General features: G+C 42.1%; 1 protein-coding gene across 9 annotated transcripts in view; it reads left to right on the top strand.

Annotated features, from left to right (window-relative positions):
- The window catches only part of ARHGAP24 (Rho GTPase activating protein 24), a 1,321,765-nt gene extending 1,309,815 nt beyond the window's left edge, over positions 1-11,950 (top strand). For all 9 annotated transcript variants that reach the window (XM_073541594.1, XM_073541605.1, XM_073541586.1 and 6 more), the window contains 3 exons: positions 3,196-3,317; positions 6,006-7,080; positions 11,134-11,950. In XM_073541594.1, coding sequence (XP_073397695.1) covers positions 3,196-3,317; positions 6,006-7,080; positions 11,134-11,377 — 1,441 coding nt within the window. In that variant the 3' untranslated portion in view covers positions 11,378-11,950. The remainder of the gene's footprint in view (positions 1-3,195; positions 3,318-6,005; positions 7,081-11,133) is intronic.
- The last annotated feature ends 2,251 nt before the right edge of the window (positions 11,951-14,201 follow it).

Below are 14,201 nucleotides of genomic sequence, written 5' to 3'. Positions count from 1 at the left end.
GACGGCAGCCTTTTAACTATACATGTCTTAAAAAGATAATATAATGCAAATAGCTCCAACTGAGCACTTAAAAGGTTTGCACAATCTCAGAAGAAAAGTCTGCAGTCTCTCTGTGTGACTGTAGACTGCCCAGTCATGACAGTATACAATTCTCATACTCAGGGCCGGTTTTAGACAAAGTGGGGCCCTAGGCAAAAGTTTAAAGTGGGGCCCCAAATGCTATCATTGTAAAATCACACATTTAGGTTACATTACATGAGCAGGATATGGATACAGGTGGCAGAGGGGCCAGTGCTGGCACTGTGGCCCCCATATTCAGGGGCCTTATATCAGCCAACGGGTCTGCCACTATTAGCATTACACAGGAGCGATGCTAGGGTCAGAAAAATTGGGGGGCCCAAGCCCCAAGACAAAGAGTTGTCCCCCAACCCTCTCTTAATTTTTTTTAACACAGCAGGGCTCCCAACTTTCCTGGATCCAGTGGGACAGTCCCGATTTTGACACTCCCACCTGCGGGATTGTAGTTTTCCCACACTGCAAATCAGCCACCACGCCCACCTGTCATTTCAGAAGGGACTGTGTACCGATCACCATACAATTCCCTCTATGCACAGCACACTCCAGAACATAAGCCCTCCCCGGCTCACCTGACCAGTCACGTGACTGTGACCTTATCCTACGTAACACCAGAGAGAGCAGTAATAACTCTCTGAGAAAAGATAATGTAGTAGATGTCACCTACAGTCCTATGTAACACCACAGATAGCCTTACTCTGAAACACTATGGCTATGTTCACATACATTTTTCTCAGTAGCCAAAACCTGTTCTATTGGTAGTAAAAATGTTGCGTGTAAAACACCTGTTTTTCAGCTTGCTTTCTGGTGTTCGTTACACTTTTTTCAGCTTTTTTTAAAGTGATGATGATTGCTTTGTCTACATTATGTTTAAGGCCACGTTCACACGTTGAGTATTCGGTCAGTTTTTTACATCAGTATGTGCAAGTCAAAACCAGGAGGGTGAGAAATCCAGAAGTGGTGACGTGATTCTACTATACTTTTCCTCTGATTGTTCCACTGCTGTTTCTGCATTACAAATACTGATCTGAAATGCTGACCAAATACTGAACGTGTAAACGACACTTAATGGTTTAATTCACCAAAACCACCTAACAAATTGCAGCGAAAAATGCTGTTGCAATATCTGCAGCTTTCTTTCTTATATTCTTTCATTGCTTTCTACGGGTGAAAACACACTGAAAGAAGTGACATGTTGCAGATATAAAAAGCGCTACAGTTCTGAAATTCAGTCAGAAAAATACAAGCGCATGCAGGAGATTTCAGAAATGTCATATGTTTTGCTGGCGCTTTAAAAAGCCGCTCTTGGCCATGTTCATAGGCAGAATTTTTGCAGCTTTTTCTTCTGCAAATAAGAAGTTTACAGCATTTTACAGCACAAGCAAAGACTGAGATTTTCAGGAATCTCCTGCACACGCTTTTGTTTTCTCCTGACTGAATTTCACAACTGCAGCGTTTTTTAAATTTGCAGCGTGTCACTTCTTTCAGCAATTTTTTTCATCCGTAGAAAGCAATGAAAAAGTTTTAGAAAAGCTGCAAATGTCGCAGCATGGTTTTTCGCTGCATTTTTGGTGAATAAAACAAACTTTATTAAACATGTACTGTAGACAAAATAGCAAAAGCTCTAAGGGTATGTGCCACAATCAGTAAACTGGATGCTGCGTACATCCGCAGCATTCAACCCGCAGCGGCCAGATGTTACAGCATAGTGGATGGGATTTCTAGACATACGCCCGCACCTCACCCACAGAGACAGACGTGCAGCACGACTCTCCAGACTGCAGCATGTCAATTTATCTTGCGCAGATGTGAGTCTCCGCAAGAGAAATCTCACCCGTACAATGTATAGGACGTGGTGATTCTGCACAGTTCAGTGAACACATGCGGAATCACTGGCGTTCAACAGATGGCAGCACTTTAGACGGAGCACATGTCTACTTCGTCCAAAGTGCTGCCATTTCCGGATCGTCTGCACATACCCTAAAAAATGGGCATTTTGAAAGCAGTGTTTTCACTGCCAAGAGAGCAGGCTTTGGCAGCAAAAAAAAAAAGCACCAAAAACGCTGATTCACACCTGTATTATATACGTGTATGGTTTACCCTTATTATTTCACATGGGAATTCATTTATTTCTATATCATAAATCCCCTGATTCAGCAGACAATATCCCTGTCTTGTGTCATCCAGAGAGTAGTGACAGGAGGTCGCCCTGTCACATTACTAGCAGTGATTAGTGACTGTGGTCAGAGCTGATGCTGATCGCTGCTGTATGTGGCTGTGAATCTTGATCCTACAGCGATCAGCACAGAGCTCTAGACCACAGTGAGTAAATCACTGCTCTCTGACGTGTTATTGCTGGTCTTACTTACCATGTTCTGTGGCTTCACTTAGACATATCCATTCTCAGGACAGTGCTAGGAGCAGCCATGATCAGGACTCAGGAGGAGACATACAGAGCTGCAGGCATTGTCCTGCACTGTCACTGTGCTGCAATCGGCCCCTCCCCCTCACTCTCAACTTTTAACCTGACTGCAGGGAGAAAGAGACAGGGGGGCTCAAGGGGCTTTGCGAGACAGACGCTCCGGACTACAGAGGAATGCACAGCATTATTCACTGCTGTACATCCTCTGGGCACTTCACAAATGGACTGCAGATGCAGGGGGCCCCCTTTGTAGGTGGGGGCCCCAGGCATCTGCCTGGTCTGCCTGGTCGAAACACCAGCCCTGCTCATACTGTCACAATCCCTCAGTATTTCCCATGCGGGTTAGTGCTCAAACGAATTGCATACTTACAGTCAAGTGCCGACTTGTCTCACATGGATGGTCTGAATAGAATTAAACTAAGAGAAGCGCAGTTGTGAAGATGGCATGTGACCACAAGTATGCAAATCGCATACATCAGGTCACATGAGCGCCCACCCACGTAGTTATTGGTTACATCAGAAACAAAGAATTGATTCCAAAAATGTAACCCTTTATGTAGTAAACATTGGATCTATTTTTGGGGTCTTCATAGATATTACCAATAAATCTATACAGTGGCTCACATTGTACTACGTTATTGGGCACAATACCCAATATCTGCATGGGCTTAAATAATTTTTTCACATTTTTATTTTAGGTTTCTGGATGAAGTTCAGTCATACTCGGGGGTAAATAAGATGAGTGTACAGAACCTTGCTACAGTATTTGGTCCCAATATTTTGCGCCCTAAGGTGGAGGATCCCATGACTATAATGGAAGGTAAGTTGGATGTGTACATTTTAGTTCGGTCAATATTCTTCATTGTGAAATAGATTTGTTAATTGAATTCATCAATGAGAATTTTTTCCCATGATGAATTATGGCATTCACGAATTATGGAATTATGGCATTTATGAGATGCTATGAATGGGGTTCTCTCATCTGGAGAGAGAGGCAGTGAAGATCCAAGATAGCCTTCCTTCTTTGAATAACACTACAGGAAGCCACTTAGACTTGCACTTATTGTAAATCTATGTCTAGTGACAGTTCTCTTTAATGTGATAAAATATTCTTGCTTATACAGAATAGGTGATAGCAGTGTTACAGCAGATGTCTCCTGCCTCAAGAATCTAGTAGGACAGTGTCTTGCTATCATTCACACATCTGATGTATGATCTCGCCTGTCTGGCTGGTTGATGGTGTGAAGCATGACTCCCCCAGGATAAAGAGCTATGCAACTACTACAGTATAACAATGACATTATGTTACAACTTTAGATTGTGTGAATAAATGAGATCATGTTCCATACATCTAATTAGAGTTCCCAGATATATACAGTACCACAGCCAGGGAGTTCCCTGATATATACAGTACCCCATCCAGAGAGTTCCCTGATATATACTGTACCACAGCCAGAGAGTTCTCTGTTATACAGTATACAGTACCCCAGCCAAAAAGTTCTCTGATGTATACAGTACCACAGTCAGAGAGTACCATGATGTATACAGTACCCCAGGCAGAGAGTTCCCTGATACATACAGTACCCCAACCAGAGAGCTCGCTCATATTATATACAGTACTCCAGCCAGAGAGTTCCCTGATATATACAGTACCCCAGCCAAAGCATTTCCTGATGTATACAGTACCCCAGCCAGAGAATTCTCTGATATATATAGTACCCCAGCCAGAGAGTTGCCTGATATATACAGTACCCCAGCCAAAGCGTTGCCTGATATATACAGTACCCCAACCAGAGAGTTTCCTAATATATACAGTACCCCAACCAGAGAGTTTCCTAATATATACAGTACCACAGCCAGAGAGCTGCATGATATATACAGTACCACAACCAGAGAGTTGCCTGATATATGCAGTACCCCAGCCAAAGCATTCCCTGATGTATATAGTACCCCAGCCAGAGAATTCTCTGATATATACAGTACCCCAACCAGAGAGCTGCATGATATATACAGTACCACAACCAGAGAGCTCCCTGATGTATACAGTGCCACAGCCAGAGTTCCCTGATATATATAGTACCCCAACCAGAGAGTTTCCTAATATATACAGTACCACAGCCAGAGAGCTGCATGATATATACAGTACCACAACCAGAGAGTTCCCTGATGTATACAGTGCCACAGCCAGAGTTCCCTGATATATATAGTACCCCAGCCAGAGAATTTCCTGATATATACAGTACCTCAGCCAGAGAGTTCTCTGATATGCAGTATACAGTACCCCAGCCAAAGCATTCCTTGATGTATACAGTACCCCTGCCAGAGTTGCCTGATATATACAGTACCCCAGCCAGAGAGTTGCCTGATCTATACAGTACCCCAACCAGAGAGTTTCCTAATATATATAGTACCCCAGCCAGAGTTGCCTGATATGTACAGTACCCCAGCCAGAGAGTTTCTTAATAGATACAGTACCACAGCCAGAGAGTTGCCTGATATATACAGTACCCCAGCCAGAGAGTTGCCTGATATATACAGTACCCCAGTCAGAGTTTCCTAATATATACGGTACTACAGCCAGAAAGTTGCCTGATATATACAGTACCACAGCCAGAGAGTTCCCAGATGTTTCCATTGCCACAGCCAGAGAGTTCCCAGATGTATACAGTGCCACAGCCAGAGAGTTCCCAGATGTATACAGTGCCACAGCCAGAGAGTTGCCTGATATATACAGTACAAATAACAGAAAACTAATGGCACATCAAGAACTAGTCTGAACAGGTGCATACCAAAAAACAGCTTACATATCAAAATGAGGAAATGGTTGCACTCAATTGCATTTAGGCATATCAATGTGAAATACATGAAGTGTAAATAGCATAATGGCTTTTGAAATTTAGGAAAAGCACATGAGATGCTCAGCACAAAATTTGGCCAAAAAATGTGAGCCCATTCACTAACGTCAAGGTAATCTCATGGGCCCCTAACCTAACTGCCTAGTTTGAACACTTACCTCTGGCTAGTAACTTGGTCATGCTTATATACAGTACCACAGCCAGAGAGTTGCCTGCTATTTTCAGTACCCCAGCCAGAGAGTTCCCTGATGTATACAGTACCCCAGCCAGAGAGTTCCCCCATTGCATCAGTCATGGAGTTCACGCATATAAATATATAAATTGCTAGTCAAGGAATTCCCCTATAAATACAATACCCCATCCCATTCACATAGTGTATCCAGATATACACTGCTGTATTCAGAGCATGCCCACTGAATGCTAACACCATACTAGTTTCCATGAAGTTTAGGAGGACATTGTGGGCAGCCAATCTGTCACTACCTCTTTCACCAGGAACTTATGGCTGAACAATCAGTGACTTTAAGATCACTTAATCACAGGCAGCATCCAGGCACCAAGCCCTATTACACATGCTATGACCAGGATGTATATGCCATTTTTTCTATAGTGCTACATATTGTGTAACCAGATTAACTTTCATTCTTTTGCAGGTACTGTTGTGGTTCAGCAATTGATGGCAGTGATGATAAGTGAACATGAAATACTTTTTCCCAAAGATGGAGATGGTCAAAACCAAATTGGACAAGAATTAAGCAACAATAATAATGAATTACAGAAGAAAATTATCTTAGGTCAAATACAAAACAAAGAGAACAACAACACAAAGGATATAGCAGTGAGACGTTGTTCATGGGAGAAATCTGATTCTCCGCAAAGATCCAGTGTTGAAAATGGTTCTCCCACTGGACTTTCAGGAAGTAAATCCAATAGTCCAAAGAATAGCATTCACAAACTTGATGTTACCCGAAGCCCACCACTAATGGTGAAAAAAAATCCAGCATTTAATAAGGGTAGTGGAATTGTCACCAATGGGTCCTTTAGTAGCTCAGTGGAAGTACATGAAAAGCATCACTCATTACCTAACTGTACCTTACAGGCAAGGAGAACCTCATCTCTAAAGAGCTCAGGAACAAAAATGGGTACCCATAGTGTACAAAATGGAGCAGTGAAAATGGGAGTGTCCAGTACAGATACTATGAGCAATGCTCTGAACAGTCGGACCACAAGTTGGCTGCCCAATGGCTACGTCACATTGAGAGATAACAAACAGAAAGACTCTACTGGTGAATCAGTCCAACAGCACAGGTTGTCTACGTATGATAATGTCCAGCAACAGCTCTCCATGGTGAACTCTGATGACAAGCAAAGCATAGACAGTGCAACATGGTCTACATCATCATGTGAAATATCCCTTCCCGAAAACTCCAACTCGTGCCGCTCTTCTACAACAACTTGTCCAGAGCAAGACTTTTACACTGGGAATTTTGAAGATCCAGTTTTAGATGGGCCTGTTAATGATGATATTAACAACCAAGGTGACTTTGAGACCAAATTTGACCGAAGAAGTGCAGGAGGTCGCAGTAGCCGGGCTACTAGTAGCAGTGACAACAGTGAGACTTTTGTAGTGAGTAACTCAAGCAATCACAGTGCACTGCACAGCCTTGTGTCCAGTTTAAAGCAAGAAATGTCAAAACAAAAAATGGAGTACGAGACAAGAATAAAAAGGTATTATTAATATTTTGTATCCTACTTATACTGTAAATCAACAGTATTCTCCTAAAAGTGATACCATACAGTATTCATAGAATGTACCTCTATTATATAGAAAGGAGTACATTTTTACAAAACCATGTTACTTCCTCAACATATTTTCTCTGTGAGATATCAGGTTCATCAAGAGGCCAAGAGGTAAGTCTTCAGTCTCATATTGAATGATGCAGAGGGACGCAAGATGAGCGGGTATAGGAACTTGTGTGGTTTAGTAAATCTCTTCCCTACAGCACAAGGGCAAAGGAACTGCCCACTGAAATCCAGCAAAACAAAAATGCCCGTGACCCACAAGTACATAATCAATTGGACTAATAGAAAATGACTGAGACCTGGTAAAAGGTCATCAATCGGACTAACTTGTTACTATTCATTTTTACTGAGGATTTCCTCCAAAACAGTTAGAACATCAGCCAAAGTTTGGTGATTATTTCTATTTAATTACATTGGTATTTATCTATTTTCATGTGGTGACCAATAGGTAACGCAACCATTCTACTTGTCACCATTAATTGTTTTTGCCTGAAATGATCATTCCGTTATCATTTTCAGCTTTAAAGATGTGACATTTTTACCACTGGTTATATCCACTATGGCAGGTGACAATCAGTATGGCTGGCCTTGATGATTTAATGTTATTAAAAATGCTTCCCATTACATAACTCAAAAATTGTTAAAGGGAACTTGGCGGCTGATACATTCTGCCCTATCCACAGGCAGCATGTATCAGATACTAGATGAATGATTTAAATCATTTTTGTTTGACATTAAAATGCTTTCAGTGTTTCAGAGGAAAAAATATACTTTAAAAGATGCAGGTGACCAAGTTGCAGGGATATTTAGTCAGAAAGATGGGTCCCCGGCAGTTTCTCCCCACTCACTGCCAATGACTCACAAATCTTTCCCTATATATAAATTCAGGGAGAGATATGTTACTCATGAGGAGCAGGCGGGGAGAAGACTTCGGGGACAAGGGCCCGTATTTACCACTAGGCTCCAGAGGTCCGGTGCCTATGGCTGTGGATTGTAGGAGGCGCCACTAGGATCAAGGTTTAAAAAAATATATATGTTTTTTTAAATTTTCCCTCTTCTGCCCCAGACTATATAGGAAAACTGGAGTCTTTGCATGGCGGGGGGGTAGCGCCCCTGTATTCATTTGAATTAGCATCTTTAAGACACTGATACAAATGATTCTCAGAGCACACCGGCATTTCCAGGGTTAGTGGAGCTCCAAACAGCGTGCAGCGTTGTGCACGTGATCCTGATGTCTCAGCAGCGCAATGAGTTAACCTCATCTTGCTGCCAACGTCACTACAGAGCGCAACAGAGGAGGAGAGGTCGCCAGATCCAGAAGCAGGTAAGCACTCACAGAGCCAAACATGCAGAGGCAGCGCGCGGTGGGCTCAATGTACAGAAGGGACAGCGGGCTCAGTATCCATGGTGCGGGATCACTATAGAAAAAGGGGCAACATGGGGTAGGATCACTATGGGAACTGGGTCAACATGGGGTGGGAACACTATAGGAAACAAGTCAGCGTGGGGTGGAATGACTATGTAAAACAGGTCAGCATGGGGTGGGAACACTATGTAAAAGAGGTCAGCATGGGGTGGGATTACTATGTAAAAGAGGGTAGAGTGCTGTGGGCTCAGTATGAGAAAAGGGGCAGCGTAGTGTGGGCTCAGAATGGAAAAGGGGGCAGCATGGTGTGGGCTTAGTATGGAAAAGGTGGCAGCTTGGTGTGGGATCACTATGGAAAACTGAACAGCGTGGGGTGGAATTACTGTGAAAAATGGGTCAGCATGGGTGAACTCACTATGAAAAAAGGGGCAGCTTGGTGTGAGCGTGGAGTAGAAAAGAAGCAGGGTTTGTTGTGTTGTGCTCAGAATAGAAAAGGGGGCAGCGTGGGGGGCTCAGTGTGGAGAATGGTAACGTGAGGGAGGCAATTTGAACAGGGGACAGCATGGGGTAGGGCCAGTGTGAAGAGTGTAGTTCTTCAGTGACAAGGCTGTTGTGGATATAATTCACAAGAGAGGACGATGTGGTGGTCATAGCATGTATGAAGTATGGTGTGGTGGTCAGGGCATATAAGGAAGGATGCTGTAGTGTTCATAGTGTATAGGTCATATTATATAAGAGGGAATGATATGGAGGTCATAGTATATAAGGGGGGGATGGTGTGGGGGGTCATAGTATATAAAAGGACATGGTGTAGAGGTCACAGTATATAAAGGGAGACGGTGTGGAGGTCATAGTCTATAAGGGGTGACAGTGTGGAGGCCATGTACCATAAGAGGAACAGTGTGGGGCCATTTTTGTGCAGGGATCACAGTGAGGGGCAGTTATTTATCTGGGGGCACAGCATAAGATGTATATAAAGGGAATCTGTCAGGTGATTTTTTTTTCAAAGCATACTAATAGCATCCTGAAACAGGGCTTTGGCAGCCATTTCAGAATATGTAACGTTTATTTACCTTGTCCAGTTGTCTTGCTGATCAGAGTCACACACTGTCTAGTCAAGCATATGTAAAATAAAAATAAATATTTATCCCTACTCCCGCCCATAATCCTGCCCACCCCTCTGTGCCGACATCAATGATAGTTGGGGTGCAGTCACACTGCTGTGCTTCTTACGCAAGGATTGACTAGCCAGCAAGCAATTCTGAATTGTCCAGAGCTTGCAGCAAGACAACGGGACAAGGTACAGTAATAAACATTACATATTCTGAAAGAACTGCCCAAGCCATATTTCAGGATACTATTAGTATGCTATGAAAAAAATCACCTGACAGATTCCCTTTAAGGCACAACATGGGTGATTATTTTTATTCAGGTAACATTATAATTACAGTGTTATTTTTAAGACCTGAGAAGTTGGAGGTCTGCCATGACGAGCTATGGCTGTGAAGTCATCATGGTGCCAGGATCAAACAACAGCTGATATGCTATATCAAGCAGACTGAACATATGATCAGCAAGTAATTTTTAGGTGTGTTATGGATTGAATCCGTCTGAAAAAGATGTAGTGTGCACGCACCCTTAGTATGACGTACCATTTGGGGGCGTGACAACTTAAAGTGCCTGAGGCAGCACGAACACCGAATATGGCCCTGCCGGGAACCCACCATTTTGACTAGACACCCATGCGGCTTGGTCTCTAGCTGGCTTTTAAAGTATGTTTTTCTCTGAAATACATTTCACAGTCAAACATATATGGCTGAAACCAGTGTATGGTACATGCTGCATGTGAATCAGGCAGCATGTACACAGCTGTCAGGTTCTCTTTAAGGTCTCTGTGGAATGAACAAAAAATGGCCAAACATTGACTGGAGACCTAACATCATGTTTACTAAAATAATGGCATCTTTTCATTTTTGGTAGAAGTACACATTAATTTATGCCCTTGAAGATGCTATGGGAAATAACCCAGATGCTCTGATGCCCTTTTCCAGAAGGTTGCAATAACATAAGGAACAAGATTGTTAAAAATAAATTGCTGGAGAAATGAGAAGGAGGTTTAGGGGAACGTTGATTCCAGTGATCTATCACTTTCTTGGATGCGTGTTGCTGTTCGAATAAAATCAGTTTTATCAACAGCAGATTATGACTACAAGGCAGGCTGTCTCGGGCTGGATAGTCAACTACTCTGTGTAACCCTGCCCCCACCACTGATTAGCAGTCTTCTGTACAACATACACAGAAAGCAGCCAATCAGTGATGTGGGCGGGGTTCCACAGGGCTCAGCATGCTGAGCACTGCTAGATATACAGCAACAGTGATTGTATAAAAAGTGCATACATTTCAACAATGTGAGAAACTTCCAAATGTACATTTCTAACATTGTGCAGGCTTGTGATAAACTTTAGTGTTAGATTAACTATATTTTACAGTACATCGTGTAATGAATCCATAATCATGTGGCAACACTATGTCCCTCACATCCCAAGTGTTTTCCATAGCTCATATTCACTATTTCATTGATATGTTACTGACAACATTTTGTTTTTCTTCAGCCTGGAACAAAGAAATATAACTCTAGAGACAGAAGTTGTTTCCTTGCATGAGGAACTGGAACAAGAAAAGAAAAAATACACAATGGTGGAAATTAAAATGAGAAACGCAGAGCGCGCAAAAGAGGACGCTGAGAAAAGAAACGATATGTTGCAGAAGGAGATGGAGCAATTTTTCTCAACCTTTGGAGACCTTACAGTTGAACCTCGTAGACCAGAAAGAGGAAACACAATATGGATTCAGTGAAGTGGCCCAAAGTATGTTGGACAATGAGATGTAGCTGTAGATTTTTATGAGGAGAGTGTGCAGGTGACTGGTCACCTGAAATTCTTATCACTTGGTACTCTCTAGGGAGGAAGGAGACTACAAGTAACCAACATTCTACGCAGTACCTGTCTAATAGAGTCTGGTTTATTATTACATGCTCCATAATGCTACTGTCAAGTGTTACAACTGGATGTGTGTACATAGATTAAAAATAAAAAAAATAAATGTTATGTTATAAAAGCAGAGTTGTATTCCAAGAATTATAATAATGCAAGTATTGTATTTAAAATGGCAAATTGATATGTTGTTGCAGTTAAGCTTTATATGAAGTCTATATATACCCTTGCACTTACACATAATATGATATTTTTGCGCATCGTGCTACCATCAGCTTATTTTGTATATCAATTGTTGATTCCCACGTTGACAGGGAATAAATGAAGAAAAAAGACATAGGATGATACTTTGTGCATTTGATGTTTGTGCCAACCAACTTGCCTATGACCAAAAGAAAGTGTACAGAATTTTATAAAGCATTACAGCAAGACTGGTCATGCCTGAGTCCTTTTTTTTTTTAATAAAATCTCATTCTTGTACCTGTATTTAAAAAAAATTGTTTATGAACGATCCTTAATATTGTGTCACACTCTTGATTTTGTGGCCCATTTGGGTTTATGCTTCCCCAAATTACCTATCAGGTAATGAATATTGTAGAAAATTGGTTTTATTGGTTTTATAACTATGTTCTTTAAAGGTTATTTCCAAGACGTGTTCTCAGCCACCCCACAGTGGCATAGTATGTCACTTCCTTGTAGCTTGCGGGTGGGCACTTCTCCTTCAGAGTTAGTTGTGGTTCAGTAGCTTCATTCTGCTACTTTGACATATTGAGGATTGTCAGTGCTTATTCTGAAGTCTATAATGTTTTAACAATGTCTGGATATAGAGATAATTGGCTTTCAACATGTCTTGTGAAAGTGTGAGCAGTCATTAGGAGAACTTATCTGAAAGCAGGGACAAGTGGGGGCTTGGAATTGTGATTTTACAGGGCTGATAACAAGTCAGGTTTGACAGGGAGGTGGAGGTGGTTGAGCAGCTAACTGCTTTATAGAAAATAATGTGCTGGAAAGAGGTGGTTGGTATCTTAAGAGTTAACCCCTCAGCCTTGAATTTAACTACTATAGATAGTCGGCCAGGCTTTGGGGGTCAATATTCTTGGCAATAAACTGTACTTTATTTTCATGCTATCTAACTAACTATACCAATTTCATAATATGAAATGGTATCAAATAGACCAAGATTTACAATACCTTGAGGGTGGGGCCTCATTGTGCACTGCTGTTAGTAGAGAGGTGGTCAGGATTCCCATACAAACTAAAAGGAATTCAGACCACCTCTCTACTAACAACAGTGTTAGGGCAACATTCATGAAGTAGATGCAGGTCCCTTACGTGGATTTACATCTAATATACTGTTATGGCATATCCCGTGGCTATGCTATAAATGCACCAAATGAAAATACCCCTTTAAAAGCAATTTCCATGTATGCATTTTATGCCTATGGACTTTCTCTAAGTGAGAATAATAAGATAATAAATTTAGTTACTTACCCGTCACTGCTAGAGAGACTCTTCACCACTGCTGCTACTATTAGTGCATGTTATCACTGCAGCCCGTCACTGGGCTCAGTGGTGATGCCGGTAGTTAGCATAAAGTGAAGAGGTGTCGTTGGGGAAGGGAAGGGGGATCAACAAATAAGTTTATTAATTTCGCCTATATAGTCCGTATACATATAAAAAAAATACATCCATGGAAAATCCTTCAGTTTATTTCTGTTTAGAGCTATCTGCCTTACTGAAATGTAAGACACCTACAGGGGGTACGGAAAGTATTAATAACCCTTTAAATTTTTCACTCTTTGTTTCATTGCAGCCATTTGGTAAATTCAAAAAAGGTCACTTTTTTCTCATTAATGTACGCTCTGCACCCCATCTTGACTGAAAAAAAACCGAAATGTAGAAATTTTTGCAAATGTATTAAAAAAGAAAAACTGAAATATTGCATGGTCATAAGTATTCAGACCCTTTGCTCAGACACTCATATTTAAGTCACATGCTTTCCATTTCCTTGTGATCCTCCTTGAGCTGGTTCTACTCCTTCATTGGAGTCCAGCTGTGTTTAATTAAACTGATAGGACTTGATTTGTAAAGGCACACACCTGTCTATATAAAGGTACTGTCACACTTAGCGCTGTACCAGCGATCCCGACCAGTGATATTACGCTGTCAGGTTCGCTGGTACATCGCTAAGTGGTCGCTAGTGAGCTGCCACACAGGCAGATCTCACCAGCGACATCGCTGGGGACGGGGGTCGCTACTTACCTGTCACACCAGGCGATCCTGCATCCTCCCGCCCGGCTCCACGCGTCGCTCGTCATCACAGCAGGAAGCGCCGCAGGAAGCTGACGACGAGAAACAGTCCAGCCTGTTCTCGCGCGATCAGCGATAAACAGCGGGGGAGCGGGTTGTAGGGAAGTATCAGACATAGCGATATCGCTAGCAATATCGCTATAATGTCACAAGTTATAGCGATATTGCTAGCGATATCTCTTAGTGTGACATGCCCTTAAGACCTCACAGCTCACAGTGTGTGTCAGACCAAATGAGAATCATGAGGTCAAAGGAACTGGCCAAGGAGTTCAGAGACAGAATTGTGGCAAGGCACACATATGGCCAAGGTTACAAAAGAATTTCTGCAGTACTCAAGGTTCCTAAGAGCACAGTGGCCTCCATAATCCTTAAATGGA

The sequence above is a fragment of the Dendrobates tinctorius genome, unplaced genomic scaffold (genome assembly GCF_039654945.1).
Source record: "Dendrobates tinctorius isolate UK_male_01 unplaced genomic scaffold, ASM3965494v1 ptg000011l, whole genome shotgun sequence".
NCBI classification, from domain to species: Eukaryota; Metazoa; Chordata; class Amphibia; order Anura; family Dendrobatidae; genus Dendrobates; species Dendrobates tinctorius.
Note: the sequence above shows the minus strand (reverse complement) of the source record. Positions and strands in the feature narration are given on the sequence as shown.